General features: G+C 45.5%; 1 protein-coding gene, 1 long non-coding RNA gene and 1 pseudogene across 2 annotated transcripts; 2 read left to right on the plus strand and 1 right to left on the minus strand.

The window, feature by feature from the left end:
* Positions 1-664: 664 nt before the first annotated feature.
* LOC139785262 (uncharacterized) lies at positions 665-1,066 on the plus strand. Its single transcript, XM_071724442.1, has one exon. The coding sequence runs from the start codon at positions 665-667 to the stop codon at positions 1,064-1,066; it is 402 nt and encodes a 133-aa protein (XP_071580543.1).
* Positions 1,067-10,102: 9,036 nt separating this feature from the next.
* Positions 10,103-11,919, plus strand: LOC139785258 (uncharacterized; annotated as a pseudogene).
* On the minus strand, positions 11,520-12,238 carry LOC139785259 (uncharacterized). The gene is made up of 3 exons (XR_011721870.1): positions 12,066-12,238; positions 11,893-11,996; positions 11,520-11,829 (listed from the first exon to the last, which is right to left on the minus strand). It is a non-coding gene; the product is annotated as an uncharacterized lncRNA (long non-coding RNA).
* Positions 12,239-22,061: the final 9,823 nt, after the last annotated feature.

Genomic DNA, 22,061 nt, shown 5'->3' on the forward strand with positions numbered 1-22,061 from the left:
CTTTATTTTGAGAATAAATATGTTAACATGTATAAAACATTTATAAAATAAACTTACCTTAATGTAACTACGAGTTTTTCTTCTGGTGAAATATTATCTCTCATCATGTTCTCAGTTGATGATATATCGTCTTTAATTAATTGTAGCAAATCGTCAAAAGATTTGATAGACATTCTAAAATAGTTGAAGAATTTTGGTTCAAATTCTCTCAGTTTTGGATATAGAGTTATAAAGCTGCCGTGTGTAAGTTTATCCCTTAAAATAGGATGTACCCAGTATCGTCTTTGCTTTTGTTTACGCCGTTTGTGACGACAATATAGAAGCCAAAGACATATTACTTCTTCCACTTCCATGGTGAATAAATAAGATCTAACGCGGCGCAAAACGCGGAAGATTTAAAGCGCTGCAAAGTATATTTTATAGCGTTTTTTCTTGGCTGCACTACCGCCCACTAGTGTTGCACTAGTGGGCGATAGTGCAGCCAAGAAAAAACGCTATTAGACGCTCGTCGTCGCGCGTACGCTGTTTCGTGTACGCGCGTATGCGCGCGTTGTCGCACCTCGCCTCGCGATAACGCGCGGCCACGCGCGGCGGCGCAGCCGCGCGTCAAAACCGCCTCGTGTGAACAGGCTCTTACAACCACCGCAAGCATCGAACGATCGGAATGCGACCGGCGGACGTGACGCCCGCTGTTGCCAAGAGACTCCTGTCCACGGTGTACAGTCGCGCGAAGATCGCCGCTCCGGGTAGATTCAGGATGAACGATCCGGTGCGCGTGAGCAAATTCAAAACGCTGTTCGAAAAGGGCTACACCCCCAACTGGACTACCGAGATCTTCCGTGTCGCTAAGATACAACGGACCAATCCTGTGACGTATCTGTTGAAAGACTACCGCGGGAAACCGATAGCCGGAGGATTTTACGAACACGAGTTGCTGCGAGTTTCCAACCCCGACGTTTATCTCGTGGAGAAAGTGTTGCGCAGGCGAGGCGATGACGTATACGTGAAGTTGTTGGAAATGAACAGTTCGCATAACTCATGGATAAATAAAACAGCTGTGTTGTAATTAACAAAAAAAAATTAATGTATTTTTTCCCTACATATTACAGGTTTTTTTGTTCGCCTTAATGTAAGCTTAAAATATATATATGTGTTTCTTAATAGTGATAGCGATATTTATTATTATTTTTTTTATTTTTTTTTAATGTATAGGTTTGAAAAAGAAACTATCTGGAAACTTCAGCTCTCTACGCACAGAAAAAAAAGGCTCTAGAGTGATTTTTTTCTATGTAAAATCAACGTTTTCTCACCACTGAAAAAAATCATCGACCATCGTGGGTAGTACTAGACAGTTTAAACATTTCTGCCTTCCAACGATAGCGCGTATAAATCTAACCCATAAAACGCATTGTGTACTTTATTGCTAAAAAAGAAAAAAGTTTCTCTTCACGACGATATCCTGTAATGCCCCTACGGTAGAGTGTCGTACGAGTCGGAAACGACGTATCGCTTTTCGTCGTACGGGCTGAGAGCGAGCTTCAACTCGGACACGGTGTACACCTCGTGTAACGCCATCGCGTCGTTCAGGCAATGCATGTAATCGTTGAACGTTATCGTTCTCGCAACCACGTTTCTCTTGACGCTCTTTATTTTCTTCGTGTCGCTCTTTCCCTCGACCTTCAAGGCATACATCTTCGCCCTCAGTCCAACGATTCCGTCATGACGGCGCCGCGCCGTCGTTCTCGTCCTTTATCAAACCGGGTACCTTCTTGTTGACGCGCGGCATGCGGTACGCGTTGTTCTCGGGGTAGCCGCTCGTGTCGAATCTCGCGTTTTATATCCTCATACGCGTCGTCGCACTCGAGAAAATGGTAAATATGGATATTAGGTCAAACCTCACCGATGACCTTGACCTTGACATATGTTGTCAAGGTCACCCTCCTGAGTGACCTTCAGAAGGTTTTAGCTGGCGGTCATTGTTTATTAAAAAGTTATAAACAAAAAAAGTTTGAAAAATATAGCAGTTATTTTGAGTACTAATAGACATAAATGATTGATATTTATGTGGAAATAGTACATGCATGAACGAAGAAAAGTTTTTCCTCCATATTACAGTTTTTTGTGTGCAAAAAGCAGCAAATCGTTGTTTTCGGCTTCACCATCCACGAGTCCACGCGTTTTCGGGTTTATAACTTTCCACGCGTGAAAAGCCCACGCATGTACTTTGAAGGCACACTATGTGTCTAGTTTAACAATAGTGGAGCCCCCCGCAGGGGGGCGGAACCTACTGCCTCCACGCATACACTTTTCACGCGAGACGAGTTGTCACATGGGTTCGTGGCGCGCTTTACAAGCTCGTTTAAGTAGAGGTGGTATTAAACAAGATAAGTTAGTCGATCATCTGTGTGAATATTTGTGGCGATATACAATAAAAAGAATTGGAGGAGACCCATTTTATGTATTACTAGATGACATAAAATATGTGTATTCAGGAAATTAATATACATTATGTATATACATAAACGAGCTTGTAACGCGCGCCACGAACCCATGTGGCACCTCGTTTCGCGTGGAAAGTGTATGCGTGAACTATTTCGATATATATATTAGTCATTTATGCCTTCCAATACTCAAAATAGCTGCTACATTTTCTAAACTTTTTTTGTTAATAACTTTTTAATAAACAATGACCGTCAGCTAAAACCTTCTGAAGGTCACTCAAGAGGGTGACCTTGACAATATATGTCAAGGTCAAGGTCATCGGTGAGGTTTGACCTAATATGCATATTTACTGAGAAAATATATGAGACTGTCGGTGTCAGTGTACATTATCTTACACCTTTCGCGACGCAGCGGCACCATGTAGTCGTAATGAAATCGTAGACGCGCGTCTTGGATATCTCGAGAATGCACATACCGACGTAGATGGGTTTGTTCAACCTCACCTCGAGCCTGCGCAATTCGACGGCCATCAGATCCTCCGCAAAGACGCTTCGACTATGAAAATTCGGTTTCGCGATCATCGCCTCCGCGCCGTATCTCCAACCCCAACACGTCACGAGACGCATGTCGACGTGATTTCGCACGTTTTCTATGGTCTTGCCGAATACCGCGTTGTTCATTAATTTGTACATTTCTTTCTCGAAATCGTTGCTAGTGCGAGTTCTTAATCCCGTATTGAGCTCTATGTATCCGCGAAGCCACGGAGATTGCGCAAATCGCAGCGCGCGATGAATCCTCGTGACGCGTAATCCGTGTCTCACGCATTGCTGTAGATTACGGTAGTGCAGCACGTATCGCGACTTATCGCGCAGAGTGGCGAGGAGTTTATCGCACCGTTTTTCGGGAGCCTTATCACGCGTAGGGCAGAACGGAAGGTCAGCGTGAGCGTCGTGGAGTTCACGGGTACGCAAGGTCGACCTCCAAGATGTAACCGATAGCGGAGTCCAATGTCACAGACATTACGTCAACTCCGTGAGTCGACTACGAGACTCTCCGCGTCGTCGACCCATTGAAACTCCGCGTGCGGCAACGGTTCGCACATCGCCCAGCCGTCCAGATTGTTCACGTCGAAATACATGAGATACGTCGACGGTCGCGAAGAGTCGCACGATCGCATGTATTTGTTGTTGGCGCGCGCATACCTGTTGGAGCATTGACTCAGACTGCCGCGGATACCGCGCTCCACGAACATTACCATGTCGATATCTGTAAGCAATTCGAATCGCATCTCCGTGTACTTCAGCATCGCGTCCCACGTGTATCCCGGTAGGGTGTAGTAATGCGCGGGATCCAGTCCGTAAGTGTCGATACAGGTGTCGCGAAAATTTTCGAAAACATCCGCCAGGAGAAGCATGTTTAAGATACAAATCGCTGTACTCGCCGAGATTTTCCACGCGAAAACAACGCCAGACGTTCCACGCGTGCTCGTAATCGCTATCGGTCACGGTCTCGCCGGTTAACGAACTATAAAAGGCCTCGCGCGGCGGTAATTCCGTCACCAGCAACTTATCGAAACCGTCAACGTACTCGTACGGAAATACGCCTTTACGCATGAGCAGGTCGAAATCGCTTTCGCTCAGTTCCGGAAATTCCGAACGCGTGATTCTCAGCTTGTTCCTATCGAGATACGACGCCAATTTCTCTAGACTGGCGCTGAGAAATTCGAACAAATCCACGAATCGCAACTTCACGCAGTTTCCGGGTTTATCGCCGCGCGACGTGCCACTAACATTCTTCGTGAACGATATGTACGTCTCTTTAGTAAGCGGCAATAAATAGATGCTACCCTCGAAGCTATTAGCTATATCCTTGATAATAAAATGAGCGTCGTATTTGGACAAATTGTGAAAGAACACAGGAATAACGTACGAGTCTCTGCAATTTAGATTGCAGCGCGGATGCGCGGGACCTCTGTAACGTTGTAACCGGACGCGGCTAAGTGACGGCTCAGAATCGCAAAATATGTTGATCTACTGTCCGGTCGCCACTCGGTTTAACCAATAATCTACCGAGAAGGTATGGTATGTATATCTCGTTAGAACGATAATTCAGGATTAACCATTTTTTATGTTTCAGGTTCCCGTCTTCGATGGATCGCCGCTGGACAACAATGGACCACCAACGATGTGACTCTGGATCGCCGATGGACAACGATGGATCACCAACGCTGGATATGGATCGCCGCTGGACCAGGACTCGCCGACTTCGAAGGATCAGGTAAGTATCAGGTAAGTATGCACTAATTTGAAATACTTTTGTTTCAGATAAATTAATGATTATTTATTCATTGATTAATTTACAAACACTTTTCTGTTTAAGAGTGGCCTTACAATCCCGATGACCAATACTGTTGGTTGAATTTACAAGATTTTATTCGCACGCTAAGTTATTACGCGCCGACTGTATCCGCGGCTAAGTGCCCGATTGTTCTCGGAGGGTATCTCGGATACGTGTTTACGCGTGTACCTCCGTCGAGCGACTGCCTCGAGTCCTCACTCGCGCTCGGCGTCGCCGGTTCGCTCTCGTGTTCCCCCACCACGGCTCGCGCTCGACTTTCTCCGACCCTGAGTCCGCATTCCTACGTGTTTGTGCTCGCGCTGGTCGTTTTTGCTCGCATTCCTTCTTGTTTACCTCGCTCGTGGAAATTTCCGCTCGCCGTTATCCGCTCGCTATTGAATATACATGAAATTTCGCACTCGGAATATTCTCGACGCTTTACATATTATAATTTTGAGCCGCTGTCGCACCGCGATACTTAAACTATTCTAATGTCGATGCTGGCTGTCTCCTGACTCTCGGTCGTTGCCTCCGGAATCGAAATTCGTTTATTTCTCGATGCGCCTTCGTATGCCGGTTTCCGTGGAAGCTCTCATGCGATATCCGTTCGCAAATTCCGCGCCCGATCCCCGGCCTCGGATTTTCCAGGCCCGGTGCCTGCCGTCGACGGGAAAGGTGTCAGGGTGTTCGTCGGACTCCCCAGAACATGAATCCGTCACTTCCTGGAGAAGTGGTCGGGATCGCGATTTCGCGAACCCGGGCTCGGACTTTGACGCCGACCCTATGGGAGGATTGTGGGGTCCCCCCTCGGTCGCCTCGTGGGGTTTCGCCTCGCGGAAGTCACCGGCTCGCGTTTTCGCGAGCCCCGGTGCTGGCGTTGACGCCGACCCGTGCGTCTCGTTAATTGGCGCCTCCTTGATGCGCCGGTATGCCTACTTCTCGCAGAAGTCGTCGGGTTCGCGATTATCGGACCTGGTGGCCCTATTCGTCCGCGGGTCGCCTAGAATGATTGTGCCGCGGTTCCTATCGCTCGAATCATTATTTCTCGGCCTCGATGCTTGGCTCGCGTTTTTGCGGACCGCTCTTTTATCGCGTACTCGTGGTCATGCAATCTCTCGTGTGGATCGTCGGATCACTCGTGTGATCTTTTATACGGTCAATCTGAAGTTACTCGCTTTCACGAAACTCAATCTCGTACGAATACGGCTCGCAACTTATCCTAATCTATCTATTTTCCCATATATTTTATTATATAATAATACCCATCACCAATTATCAATTTATATCTTTATTATGTAAACAAACAACTTAATCCTAGGTTTGACCGCGGTGTATTCATTCGCAATAAAATCGTTACAATCTACCGTGGCTTTATCTCGCGGTCGCTATTTCCGCCGGCCGGTCGTTACCTCCGGTCTCTTGTCCGGCGGCACTGCTCTCGGGTCTGCTACTCGGGCTGCCGGGACGCTCGTCCTCTGCTGACTTGGTCACGCCTGTCGCCTGCATTCGCTCTACCATGACCCGTGGGTCCACCGTGATCTGCACGGTTGGTCGTGTGGTCGGCTCCTGTGGCTGCGCGGAAGGGTACGGCTGCAACGTCCGGTCAAGTGACAGTGATCGCGCACGCGTCGACCCTCCTCCGATTCGAACGGTCTCTCGCATATGTGGCAGCTCGTCGCGCTCCAAAAATTTTTTGTCTCGTCTGGCGTGAGCTCCACCATGGTCACGTTCGTTGAAAGTATCGTCTTCGCGCGATGCGCGATAACGTTGAGCTCGTTGACGAACCACGACACGCAGTCCTCGCCGCGGGTCTAAATCTGTACGCGGGTGCGATCACGTCGTACGCGCTGCACAGATAGTATCCCACGCTGAACGCTCTGTGATGCTGATAGGCGTATCTCTTAACGTTATCCTTGTCTATCTTCTCTCTCTCCAACACGCATTCCAGATCGGCATATACCACGAAGGGAAGTTGCTCCTTCCTACTGTGATTGCGAAAAAAACAGCTACTTGTCGTCGTCGTTCGGGAGAACGATAGCGCAGTCGTTCATCTTTCCGCAATCGACGCTGTGAGCGGATAATTTCTCGCTCGAGTGAAAGTAGTGTAGGCATCTGGAAGAAAAAATATGTATGATTTTTTTTCATTCCACATACATCTGATTCGCACGACTCTTTTATATACCTACCGATCGCATATGTACTTCATGATCCTGCTCCTGTTCAACTGAGACCCCCACCAATCGCGGCAGATCCTTTAGCCACACGAAATGACAGACGTTCGAGTTGTTTCGCGAATCTAACAGACACAACAGATTAATGTGACTGTCCTTCTTATCGTCGTCTCCTTTTTTTCGTTACGTCCCTTCCCCCAAGGGGTGAAAACGTTGACAGACACGTTGTTGAGTCGTTCGAATCTCGAAATTTGCCTCAGAGTCACAGGAAACTCGATTCCGTCGAGATTCAATTTCGTCAAATATTGAGGGTACGCGTTACACCTATACGGGTTTCTTTGAACGGGATACAGAGCAGAGATTACCGCCCACGCGAAACACGCGTTGTCCGCCGAACGCACGTTGACCACCGCTCTCTTTAGCTTTATCCATCGCGGTGTTTCGAACCAACATCCGGCATGCATGGGATTGCACTTGTTCACGTTCACCATCAGGTTCAATATACGCGACAATGCCCAGCCATTGTCGCGTTCCTGAAACTCATCCAGACCCGCCAGAATGACATCGATCACGTATCTGTCGTACCATTCTCGCAAATCGGATGTAGGAAGGAGCTGTCGATTTCTCGTGACGATGCTTTTGACGCCGATTTGAGCTTCCGCGACAAACTCGCCATTGAAAACCGTGTTGACCTTCAGACATGCGTATCTCTCGTGATTAACGCGCACTTGTTCGAGCATCGTGGGCCTCGTGTCCTCGAGAAATCGTTGAGGATCGACGTGATTAGAGTTCATCACCGCACCGGTCAGTACGCGATTGTCGAAAGCCGTCTCGATCTCCGTCCATGAAAATCCTCTGCTCGGTTCGCCATGACCGGCGCCAACCTGGGCGAAACGTTGACGCAGAACGTTTCTCGCTCCTTCCAATCACGCCACTCGAGCGATGGAAGAGTTCAACGTTCCTGTGTACTTCGGCCCACGTTTTTCCGGCATCTTTCTCGCAGAGACGCGAGACGCTCGTCGCACCGTCGTTCCCACTCTCGATACGCGTCCGACGAGTTGACGCCCGTCGCAAGTTCGACGAGATCGCGATCCTCGTCCTCCTCCATATTTCGATCGCTCAAAGACGTTTCGACGCGTAATTACACGTGCTCAACCACATGGTTGAACCGTCGCTGTCCACAGGTATACTGAATTTAACTCTTCGACAAATCTCTTTGAATCTTTCGATTTTTCTCAGATCCCCATTCGAAAACTTCCTCGGAATTCCAAGCACGTAACACTTCGCTCTGACGCTTTGAGTCACTACAGTCTTCATCCACATTTCCTCACGCAGAGACCGAAAACCGATCACTCTTCTCAAACTGTACGTCGCCAGATTCCATCGAGCGTTCTCCTTCAACGCGACCGCCACGCGTTCGGAGAAAATCGGCGACGAGAAGTCGTCGAATTCGACGTTGTCCGTGTCGGACGGCAACGACTCGCTGCAATATATATCAGAATTGTCAGATAATGACGATAATGAGTCACCGTAACTATCCAAATCAGACGGAATTTCGAGATTTTGAGAGACCCCATCCTCCTCCTCCTTGTGATCCATCGTCGAGTTGATACATTTTTTAAAAATAATTACGAATAGGAGTGATACTTTTCACCACGCAAAATTTTGCAGAATCGAAAATTCGCATTCTCCCGGCGCTCATATAGCGCCCGACAACGATGGGCGACGGAAAAAATGCCAGAGGTAACCGCGTCGTTTCCTCCCCCGATTCCACCACGCAAAATTTTTGCAAAATCGAAGATGTGCATTCTCCCCTCGCATACATAACGAAGGCGACGGAAAAAAAGGTCAGAGGTAACCGCGTCGTTTCCTACCGAGACCGCGAAAATCTCGCGCGTGCCGGACACGTGACAGACAGATCTTCAGCGACGACGACGATCGCGATCGATCACCATGTACCGACGATCGATTATCGTTGTTTTATATAATTGTTTTATATAAAACTGTTGCGCCTAAGCTCGCTCGCCACGAATACGACGTGCCAGTTGGATATCTTTCGGCATGATGGTGACTCGCTTAGCGTGAATAGCGCACGATCGCGATCGATCACCATGTACCGACGATCGATTATCGTCGTCGTCGTCATCTCGCTCGCTCGCGCACCCAGACGCGGACTCAACGACTTCGCCATACTGTGCAGTGAACAGTATATATCGAACGTTCCGAAAGCGACGAGAAATCAATTTGGGGTAGCGAATCAACGTTCTCGCGCTTTCAAAAAGACTTCAAACTGACAATCTAATTGCGGAAAGATTCGTGAAGTGTCTGTCGAGAGCGGAGGGGGTGAGGAAGTGGAACGCATAAAAAATGCCGTAAGCGATAGGGCGAGGGGATGGCGTCGGCAGAGGAGCACCCGCGACATCGGCCGACACGCGCGAGACGCGTGATCGTACGTCGTCGCGACTACTTCCCTCCCTATGGCGGAAAGTGGGGCGGTGCCCCTCTGCCGACGCCATCCCGTCGCCCACCGCTTACGGCATTCCCCGCGCGTTCCGCTTCCTCCCCCCCGCCCCCGACAGACACTCCATGTTTTAGAATCCCTATAGTCTGCCTACTCAAGCACGACCGGCCTCAGGGCCGTTCTCACGCAAAATTTTCCGGAGGGGGAAAGAGTTATCGCGTACGCAAGCCGCACATTAAATCAGGCCGAACGGAATTACAGCGCGACCGAGCTCGAATGCCTAGCCGTGATCTGGGGTATCCGTCAAATGCGCGATTATCTGGAGGGGTATTCTTTTAAGGTACCTTTTCATGCTGACGCTCGACGCTCATTTTCAGCGTCAAAAGGGTCACGTGACCACTACTGACGCCAGCGTCAGTTTAAAGCCATGAAAAGGATTATAGCGTCTCGGAATTGACTCTGTAGTATCAAAACACTTATGAATAGTGTATGTACATACATACGTATATGTAATAATTAATGTAAAGATGTCATTCCGGAATAAAAATTATACTTGGTTAAGTGAATGCGCTGTAAAATCATTTGAAAGAAATAAACATCAACATAAAGCAGCTTTAGCTGCTTTAGCCATAATCTGCATTAAACAAAAACAAAAAGAAAAAAATTATCGTAAAAAACGATATTGGATAGAGCCAATGTTACAAAGACGTAAAACATACGGATTTTATCATGCCATATTTCCCATAATTATTTTGGAAGAAAGTAGATTTAGGAACTATTTTCGTATGTCTCCCACTCAATTTGAAAATTTATTATGTTTGGTGACACCATTTATTACCAAACAAATGGTAATTTGTGAACCGATATCAGCGGCAGAAAGATTATCTTTAACATTAAGGTAAGATTGTAATATAAAATTAATTTTTTAGTTATATAAAAATTTTTATTATAAATGATAATATAGTTACAATTTGTAGATTTTTAGCATCTGGAGACTCAATGAGCTCTATGTCTTATCAATATCTAATTGGGTTGACAACTATAAGTAATATAATTGAAGAAACATGCAATGCTATTTGGATTTGTCTCCAAAAGAAAGTACTACCTTCCTCTTTAACAGAAACTGAATAGTTAAATATTGCCCATGAGTTTGAAGAAAAATGGAATTTTCATCATTGCGTCGGAGCCATTGATGGGAAACACGTTTTAATTCAGGTACATATACACTTTTAAAAACAATGTTGAAAAAATAATTTTCAAATTAAAAAATATTTTTTTAGTGTCCGAACAATGCAGGTTCATCCTACTTCAATTATAAAAATAGTCATAGTATTGTATTACTTGCAATTTGCAATGCTAATTATATGTTTACGTTTGTCGATATTGGAGGGTATGGCAGACGTAGCGATGGTGGAATCTTTAAAGATTCAATAATTGGACAAAAATTTACAAAAAAAGAAATGAATTTACCGGAATGGGAACCATTGACAGTAAATGGACCACCTCTACCTTACGTACTGGTAGGCGATGAAGCCTTTCAACTAACGGAATATCTATTACGACCTTATCCTGCTAAAACTGGTTTAACTGAAGATCGAACAATTTATAATTATCGACTCAGTCGAGCGAGACGGACTATTGAGAATACTTTTGGTATTGTGGTTAGTCAATGGCGAATTCTTAAAAGACCTATAATTTGTACTGTTGACAAAGCAATGAAAATAGTACAAGCCATTGTATGTCTTCATAATTGGATTCGACATCAAGATTTAGATGAAAATCAATATGTAACTCCAACAATGATAGATCAAGATGGTCCAGATGAGTTTCTTCCTGGTTCTTGGAGACAAGAAATAAATAATAGTGCGTTAAAAGATGTAACCCAATGTGGTACAAATAATAGTTCTCGACAAGCGGCAAAAATTCGTGAAGAATTTTGTAAATTTTTCAATACTGAAGGAGTCATACCATGGCAATTTACTCATCATAATTATTAAAAAATTTTTAATTTTAAATAATTACATATGTAACTTTACATGTAACTTTACTTTACATTTTTACATTAGTTGTAGTCTTACTTAATAGTTATAATAGATTAGTATATAATATAATAGTTATAATATATAAGTATATTAGTATATAATCTAATAGTATTACATTAATTTTTAAAATAAGTCAAAGTTTAAAGTATTGCTAATTCATCATAAACTATTTGTAAGAATTGTTGTATGACTTTTATTCTTGTCAGTGTTGGCAGTTCTCTTAAATGATGTCCTATCGCTAGTAGAAATGAATCTACATCATCCGGTTCTGGAGGAGGAGGCAATGTTAATGTGCTTGGCTGACAAACTGCTTCAGCAATTCTATTAATAGCACTTGATGTATCATCATCACTTCGTTGTCTTTTTCTTCTATTATCTGAAATTATTACATTAATTTTAATTTGTAATTATTTTATTATAATAATATTATTAAAAATACCTTTTTGAATAAATGAATCATCACTGATGTTCGTTGAAGTGCTAGGAGTACAACAGTCTCTCTCATTTACTTCATTTACTTCATTTTCGATGTTTGACATAGTACTAAAAATTATATAAATTAATACATGTAAGTTGAATGTTTTAAAACATTTTTAAAAATTAAAAATATACTTTTTAATAAGACAATTATCACGAAGAAAAGTCATTGAATCATAGTGAAACTATTTCTTTTTATTGATTCGACCAGATCCACTTGCTTGATGCTCTGACTGTATAATTTTTCTAAAAGTGTCGTAAAGACTTTTAAATTTTAATTTTAATGTTTCTGCACTAAATTTTCCTATAACAAAAATTTCATTATTCGTAACTTTTTATAATCTATACTTTTTAGAAAGTTTTATTAACTTATTCTTACCATTAAAAAGTTGTGCAACTTCTTCCCATAATTGTTTTTTAATTTGCATACTTCGGTCTTTTAGAGGTAAGGTATAATTCCATAAAGGAGGTCTGTTCTGTACCTCAAGTATTAAACTTTCCTCCTCATCAAAATTTAATCTTGATATAGATGTTCTTTTTCTTGATGTTGTCCCTAAAATAATTTACATATAAAAATACTTGAATAATCAAAACAAACTGAAAGAGTTGAATATACACACTTTAATAAAATGGTTGTATAATAACAGATAAAATAATTAGAAGATACCAAATCTAAAGAATCCAAAATAGATAGATTTAAAAATAGCCTAGAGAACAAACAGAACATGCAAACACTTATCACCTTCTTTACGCTTGCTTTATTTATACTTTCTTACAAGATTCACAAGCAAAATCAATAGAATTATAAACATTAGTTTGTCTAACACATTTATTCAAGAAATACAGAGCATTCTTAAATATTTAAAAGCATCATCCAAAAACTTCAACAAAGATAAAAGATTAATCACCACAACAGATAGAAGATCAATTTAATAACCCATTTCCCTATTTTTCAAATTTTGATTGAGCAATCAAATCTCTTTTTTTTTCCTTCACCATTTTCTTTTCCAGATCAATCGCTAAGTAATAAATATAATAAGATACCTGTCAAGGGACAACTCAGTTAGATCCCTTGCTGATGAAGTAAACAACATGAATTCGTAAAAAAAATGATATGGTTGAAACTCAGTAATTGAATCTTTTTGTTTTTAATATTGCAATAACCTTTACATTTCCTTGGGATTAGTTTACCTTGTTGAAACGGTTCTGCTACTATTTTTTCTTGATTATTTATTTGGCTGCGTCGAACAATTGTAACACCATCATCTATATATATATATGTACATATTAGATTAAAATACGAAAATAATTTCCTCTTTTTTAAAATGCAATGAAAGAAGCCAATTTACCTAAAACTGGATAAAAATACAAAGTATTTTCATCTATAAAATATTTGTTGTAGCCTTCTAAACAAGGATGGTTTTTGAAATCATCACCGTCACAAATTTCTTCGCATACCCCACAGGTGTGCACAATTCTACAGTCGTCCTAGAAAAACATACAAACATAAAAATCGTCATAGAAAAACATACAAACATAAAAAATATGTAAAAACTTTATTACTACAACATAACCTAAAAATTATACTTCTAAACAAGTTTTCTACATTCCGTATTGTTAATTTTTCGTAATTAAAATATATTTTTTTATTATAAATTGTAATAAAAACTACTTTTTACTTACCTCTTCCATATTCGTATTTTTATACTCAACGATTGTTTTGACGTTGCTTTTCACTGCTTGACGCTTGAAGTTGAAAGAATCCAACTTCTTCTCTTTGACCAATTTTGACGCTAGCATCAATATGACGTCACGTGATAACGCTCGACGCTGCTTTTCAGCGTCTCATGAAATGGCACCTTTACTGTAATTACCGACCACCAGTCCCTCCGATGGCTGCAAAAATTAGATGCACCCACCGGTAGGTTAGGACGATGGGCATTCGAGCTCCAATAATATGATTTTTAAATTAAGTACTGACAGGCAGCCCTCAACCGAGTCGCGGACGCCTTATCGCGTCAACCCACAACCGCCGCCGTCACGACCACACGTTGCCCATGGTACTGTCGAACTCTGCGCGTAGTACAAGACGCTCCCCGGGAACACCCGGATTTCGACGTCAGGGACGGGAAGTTATTTCGACACGTGCTCCATGATCTCGATTTCAAAGAAATCCCGTCCGAAAATCAATGGAAAGAATGTGTGGCCAAAGAGCATCGCCCCGAAATCCTCCGCCGGAATCACAACGCCCCCACCGCCGGACATCTCGGTATCGCGAAAACTATATCACGCATCGCCCAATTGTATTACTGGCCGGTATGTTCCGGGAAATCGCGAAATATGTACGAAGCTGCCCACGGTGTCTAAAACACAAAGTCGCGCAGACCCGACCGGCGAGTACGTTACATGCCACCTCCGTCACCCGACCATGGCAGCAGGTCATGCTCGATCTGATCGGGCCACTGCCACGATCGAAACAGGGCCACACGTGGCTCCTGACAATGCAGGACCGCTTTTCCAAATGGTTGGAGATGCGCCCCCTGTGCCGCGCCATCGCCTCTGCCATAACCACGCATATCGCCGAAGCGATTCTATTCCGTCATGGCTGCTCCGACGCGATACTGTCCGATGACGGCACACAACTCCGCTCCGGGAAATTGGAGAAAATGCTCGCCGCGCATAACGTTCGCCACGTATACGCTCCGATCCACGCGTCGCATTGGTCGAGCGAACGAACCGGGTTGTAAAAAACCATGACCTCCCAGTACGTCGACAAAAACCATCGCAATTGGGACGAGCGTATTCCCGAGCTTCAATTCGCCTATAATTCGGCACGGCACGAGGCCACGGGCTATACCCCCGCGTATCTCATTTTCGGCCGCAAACCGACATTCTCACTCAATCGGGAGACCGCCCCGAATACCGCCGCTTTCCCGCCCGACGAAACACGACGACACCTCGAGGAAGCCTACGAACTCGTACGAGTATACTTGGCGCACGCTTTTCAGAGGCAAGAAAAATACTATAATTTGCGACGCCGTCAATAAGCACCAAAAGTCGGAGAGTGGGTATGGAAACGCGAATATCCGTTCTCCAACAAAGCCGCTACGTTTAACGCCAAGCTGGCACCGAAGTTCCGTGGCCCCCTCGAGGTGCGGCGAATTATATCGACGGTTATCGTCGATCTCCGCGACCGGAACGGCAAATGGAACCGGCATATCCACGTACAGGATTTGAAACCCGCGCCTGCCACCCCGGTGTCACGTCTAAATATCCCGGTCATAATATCTCGCGACAAAATATCTCGGTTTTATTATCCCTGCGACAAAACATCCCGCGACAATATATCCCATGACAATATATTACATGACAAAATATCCCGCGACAAATTATCACATGATTTGTTCTCACGAACTGTGCGTAGATTGTATTATTCGAGCCGTACCTGAGGTAGAGCGCCGAACGCCTCGATATCCCTATCCCGACATTCGGTTATAAACAATAATAAGGAACGTGTACTGGTAAATATATGTCTGAATGTTACTTGCGATACGGTTGTCAGTCAGTTACATCTGTTAGAATTGTGCGGTCAAGTGTGCGATGCCTTTGAAATTTGTAAGTAGTCAGAAGGGGAAGCGACAATTACTGCTTCATGGTTTTATTTATGGTGTGCATCGTGAAAATACTGATGCTGTTGTCTAGCGATGCATTAAGTATAAAGAGAGTTGTCGCAGTCGGGTATACACATCTTCAATGAAACGGAATGGTAAGTGGTCTTGCTTCTTGTTACTGTTCCGTGTGTAATGGTTTTAATTTCAGGAACAGTTCTGAATATGACTGATCACAATCATGGTTCAAATGTTGGATTTGTTGAGTCGCGACTAGCCATAGCAAAAATGAAGAAACGAGCCGCAAAGTCCTCAGAGAGTACAGGTGCGATTGTGTCTGCTGGAATTTCAAACATAACCGAAGCGGCTGCTGCTGAATTGCCAAGTGTTTCGTCCTTACATCGAACTGTACAACAGACGAGGACACGCGAAAATCCTCAATTAATGACCCCACGCAATGTAAAAGATCTTGAAATACCAGAACATTTCAAAATTATAAATAAAGGGGAAAGTTTTTTGATGTACGACAACGGCGGGAAAAAACAAACGCTAATTTTTTCTACTGCGAAAAATTTGGAGTACCTGTCATCATGTGATGCTTGGTTTGCGGACGGAACATTTAAAAGTGTGCCGGCATGTTTTGCTCAATTATACACTATACACGGATGTCATGATGGCAAGGTCCTTCCATTAGTTTATATTTTAGCTCCTGGGAAACAAAAACGTTTGTACACATTGGTGTTGTCAGTGCTGAAGGAACTTGAACCTCGACTTAATACTGATTTTTTGATGGTAGACTTCGAGCAATCATTTATTTCCGCTTTTGAAACGTGTTTTCCTGATACCACAATCAAAGGATGTCATTTTCATTTCGCTCAATGCGTTTATCGACATGTACAGTCTGCTGGGTTGCAAATTCGGTATGGTAGCGATAGCTACTACTAAATTATAAGTTTTTGTGCATAAGTTTAAAATCGAATATATTTCTGCTTCCTTGGGATATTTTGTCATGAGATATACTGCCAGAGGATATTTTGTCATGGGATATTTTGTCGCGGGATATTATGTCCGGGATATTTAGACATGTAACCGCCACCCCCCTACCCGACAACGACAAGGACGACAACGGCTCCGACACCGAGAATAACGACGACAACAAAACGAATCCGGAGGACAATGACGAGGCGGAAGAGGCATAAACAAAACATTTACCCCACACCAAATTAACAATCATAAAATCTGGCTCCGCACGATCAACAGCACAGACGAGCCACGGCAGCCGACCAGAGCAAGTCAACGATCGAGGAAGATTCCTAGCAGATATAAATGAAATCCTCGCCGAACCGGAGGAGTACGATCCGGCCTGCCCGGGATTCGGGGCAACCTGGACGAGGCTCTTCGCCAAGGGCTTCGCCGCCACCGCCGCCATCGCCGAAAACACCAGACCCGCAGTCGCACCGCCGACACGCAAGCACGTGCCGACGGTCGGCTGCGTGGTGCAGCGTTCAGACGGGCAGCAGCGACAAAAACTAGAGTGGCTTACCACCCCGCCACCTCCACTGAGCGTCCGACGAAAGCCCTCAGTCGGACCAGCCGCCAAGACGCCGGCACCACCACCGACACCGGCAATCCGCCCGCCGACATCGGCCGCCGGCCCGCCAGCACCACCGCAGACACCAGCTTCGACACCACCGCAGCCGCAGCCAGATCCGGTCATCCTGCAACCCCTGAGGGCAGTAGGACCCGAGTTACCACCACCAATCCCGGTGGAAGTGGAACCCGGGCACATAATTATGATGCCCCACATCCACGCGCACGTCTACCGGCAACAAAATGCGATCAGGAGGTAAACGATGACACATCCGTTTCAATGAAACGGGAACATTACGGAGCATACGCGAAATCGTAAAGCAACCGTAAAGCGCCGAATTCGCGCTTGTATTCGTTGGGGGGTGATGTAACGATGCGCCCCGGAAAATACGCACCGTTCCAGCGGAACAACTAGCCGATGCCGCCCGGCCGACCATCCGCCGGGCGAGGAACGGGCACGGTGTACCCACCTTCTTTTTTAAGCATTAGAGAAACATTGTTAGAAAAGTTCTAATGGACTCGCGATCCGCAGCACCGGCTCAAAAAGCCGAACGAAGCCGACGTCGTCCGAACACCGCCGAGCGCAATCGCGAAATCGAGAATCTCCGGACCGCATCGTTTGATCCCGGCGCTCGCGTGCGCCGGCACCGTTCTCCCACTACTCGCGCCGCCGATCCGCGGGGTATATAAACCCGCGGATTTTTAATAATTAAAAGATTTCGCCGTAATTCAGCTACCGATAACACCAATCCTCTTCGCTGACATTACCAGAATCCTGAGCCCAGCTATCAGCCGGGGTAGAGAAATCCTGCTTCTCTGTCTCCGTCGAGTGCGTCTCGACGACCGACTGATTTCCGAATCATTTCCACAGCTATCAGCCGGAGTAGAGAAATCCTGCTTCTCTGTCTCCGTCGAGTGCGTCTTGACGACCGACTGATTTCCAAGTCATCTCCACAGCTATCAGCCGGGGTAGAGAAATCTTTTCTGTCTCCGTCGAGTGCTTCTCGGTGACCGCCCCGTACGTACCGCGCTAATAAGCCAATCGGAGTATTTACCTCGCGCCGCCCGCAACGAATCGATCATCCGTCACGATCGAACAGTAAGCGTACCCGGCCGCTAGTGCCATCCCGCGAGAATTATAATCACGCGCGCCTTTCATTGTGCATCTACCGCGCCGGCTCACCTCTTGTAAATACGCATTGTTCACGACACTACATTGCGAGTATTTATCACTTTATAATAAACTTCCTTTCTTGTAAATACGCGTGCATCACGACTCTGTAAGTATTAATCTAAGGGCGTACGGACTCGGGGGAAATGAGGGGGGGTGAGGGAGGGGGGTATCGGGTTTCGCGGGGGGTGAGGGGAAGGGGAGGGGGCAGAGTATCGGGTTACACAAGGGTATCGGATTTCGCGGGGGTGAGGGGGAGGGGGGTATCGGATTTCAAGGATATCGGATTACGAGGGGTAGGGGGAGGAAGGGTGACCTTGGCATACCACCGGGATGACTCACCGGGATGACTCATATCCGGTATGACTCACCGGGATGACTCACCGGGATGACTCACCGGTATGACTCACCGGGATGACTCACCGGGATGACTCATCCGCGCTGCGGGTCCGCGTGGGGGTCCGCGGGGTCCGCGGGTCCGCGTGAGGGTGCGCGTCGCGCCGCGGGGGTACGTTCGCAGGGGGTACGTTCGCAACGACGCCGCTAGGCGGCGCACAATGGGTAAGACTAACTTGATAGCGCACTGCGTAGGAGCGTGTTTAATAACGCTAACGCATCGAACCTGTCGGAACATGTTCGTCGTAAACAACATTTTTCTAGGAAAAGAGGGGGTGGTTATCGCGTAGACTAAACAATCTATCTACGCAGTACGCGAGACAATCTACGCAGTACGTAAAAAACAAAGGAAGAAATGACGTCATCGGGACGATGATCGACCCGATAACGCGTCGAACCTGTCGGAACATGTTCGTCGTAAACAACATTTTTCTGGGAAAAGAGGGGGTGGTTATCGCGTAGACTAAACAATCTATCTACGCAGTACGTAAAAAAACAAAGGAAGAAATGACGGATCGACCCTCGAAGCGACCATCGCGATCGCGATGAGCCTTCGATGACAATCGACAAAGCGTGCGAAGGTAATCACGACGATTACGTGGTCAGCGATACGTACGGTCGCGTGGTGACAGCAGAACGGAGAAGTCGTCAGAGAAAATTATAATAGCGGTGTACAAAAATATAATGATAGTCGCAAAAAACGTCTCGCATTACAAAGGCGAGCGCCGACGTCCGCTAGAACATCGGCGCCTCGCTTCTATGTTACGGTATGCGATATTGGATTGTAAAATCATGCAGCCGGAGTTTTAGTGAACGTCGCATACACGGCTTGAATGGAAATGCGCGCGAAGAAATTATAGCTGCTTTCTTTATGTTATTAAAGTATTCAGCGAAGGACAGTCGATGACGCATCGAACCTGTCGGGACATGCTTCGCGGGCGCCGTAAACAAATTTTTTATGGGAAAAGGGGGTGTTATCGCGTAGACTAAACAATCTATCTACGCAGTACGCGAGACAAAGGAAAAGATCTTTCAAAAATCAGTTGGAGCGAGAGAGAAAGCAAAGGGTATATAACGAGGAATGAAGCGCGTCGAGCCGCAGTAGTATGATTTGAGAGCGATACATCGGTCGAAAAGTATTGCAGTTTATTTTATGATAGAACATTATCACGTGCACGTTGCTCTGTAAGAGAGACTCTGTGAAGCGATATAATAAAAGAACTGGTGCGAAAGTGATCAAACATGGATCAATTCGAGCAAACCGAACGCGATATATTGGACCTGTCCGACCAAGTAGCTACCTTGGGTGAATTTTTCACATGGGCGCTGCAATGCGCGGAATTCGTCGAGCAGCTCGAAGAAGGCTGTCGTGCCAAACGTCCGCGGCTCTCGATCGGGCGGAGGCAAAAGTTGGTTGCCAGAATCGCGCGACTCGAGGGTGCGAAGACGCGATTGGAAAGACAATTTATCCGTAGCGGTGGTGATTATGCGGACACCGGTAACAGTGGCGACACGCGCGCGACAGAACTCGTATGGCGAGAAATCAATGTAGCGTTCGAATCGCGGATAATGACCGGCGCGGTAATTAATACAGACCATATAGATCCGCGACAGTTTTTGGAAGACGCCTGCAGCGTAGTGTGCAAGCGAGTGCGACACATTATAAAAACACATAACTGTGTCAGAGTGAACACCGCGTTCAACGGGGAGTTTGTGGCGGGTGATAAACGTGCCAATAAGAGTATAACTACAAATAACAAAGAACTCTGTCGTACGTCGCACTTGCGCGAGTGGTACGAGCGGCACGTTATCGAGCCCACATTAGCGACCCTCGAGGAGTTCCAGGAACGCGACAGTGGGTGGGCGTTGACGCGAATCCTCAATTTGACGGTGAACGTCAACAGGTACAATCCTTTGCGCGCGGGGTGTCACTTGCAATTACCTCAAGACATTAAATCGAAGTACGCGGTGATCAATGTGCTGTCTATGGACAATGCGTGTTTTGCGTGGGCAGTGATGGCTGCTCTGCATCCAGCCGAAAGAAACATCAGCACGGGAATCATCATACCCGCATTATTCAACGGTATTGGACGTACGAGACATTGAGTTCCCAATGACGTTGAGTCAAATTAAACATTTCGAACGACTCAACAATATATCCGTAAATGTCTATACCATCAAGGGACAGAAGACATCAACCGTTCTTCCAATACGGCTTACCGACTGCACGAGTGACAAACACGTGAATCTGCTGTACGTGCAGGACCCACGGGACAACAATGTAGGGCATTTTGCGTGGATCAAGAATCTATCCCGCCTCGTGAGCTCACAATTGAGCACGCACCATAGTCGGAAATACATTTGTGATCGGTAAGTACCTATACTTCTATTAAATAAAATATATATACAAATTTATATTTTGTGTATAAAAAAATTTATAATATTTGTATGTTTTTTTGCAGATGTCTTCACTACTTCAGTTCGAGCGACAAGTTGCAGTCTCACACTGTGGAATGTCGAAAGATAAACAAATGCGCCATCAGACTACCGAGCGAGAACAACAAGTGGCTCAGCTTCAAGAACCACAGCAGGAAAGAGCGACTTCCCTTCGTGGTGTACGCCGATCTGGAGTGCGTGCTGAAGAAGACAACCGGAGACGGAACACGCGTTATACGCCTATCAACATCATCGGGTATGTAGTATAGCATACTACGTACAGTGCTCGTACGACGACTCGTTATCGACGTATCGATTTCGTCGCGATAATGACTGCGTCGCGTGGTTCGCCGAGGAACTCAAAGAATTGGCGCATCGCGTAAAGAACATCTTATCCGACATTGTGTGCATGGTAGAGCTAACGCGAGACGAGCGGGAGACATTTCACAGCGCGACGCAATGTCACATTTGCGAAAAACCGTTCGCGCCGGATGATAATCGTGTACGCGATCATTGTCACCTGACCGGGCGTTATAGAGGTCCAGCACATTCGACGTGCAATCTGAATTATAAGGATTCTCACTTCATACCAGTCATTTTTCACAATCTATCGGGCTATGACGCACACTTTATTATCAAGGAGATAGCTGCCGCGTTCGAAGGCTCGATCGATGTACTGCCTATAACAAAGGAAAAGTACATGTCATTCACGAAGCATGTGAAAGACACAGCCGACAGATCAGATTCGCGAAGCGACATAAAATTAAGATTCATCGACTCGTACAAATTTCTGAGCGCGAGTCTCACAAAATTGGCATCCTTCCTGGATAAGGATAAATTAAAAATTATACGTTCCAAATTTTCCGCGTTATCCGACGACGATTTCGAATTATTGACGCGAAAAGGTGTCTTTCCATACGAATACGTGGA

Source organism: Temnothorax nylanderi, unplaced genomic scaffold, assembly GCF_030848795.1.
Source record: "Temnothorax nylanderi isolate EJ_2023f unplaced genomic scaffold, tnyl_v1.0 TNYL_tig0765_pilon, whole genome shotgun sequence".
NCBI classification, from domain to species: Eukaryota; Metazoa; Arthropoda; class Insecta; order Hymenoptera; family Formicidae; genus Temnothorax; species Temnothorax nylanderi.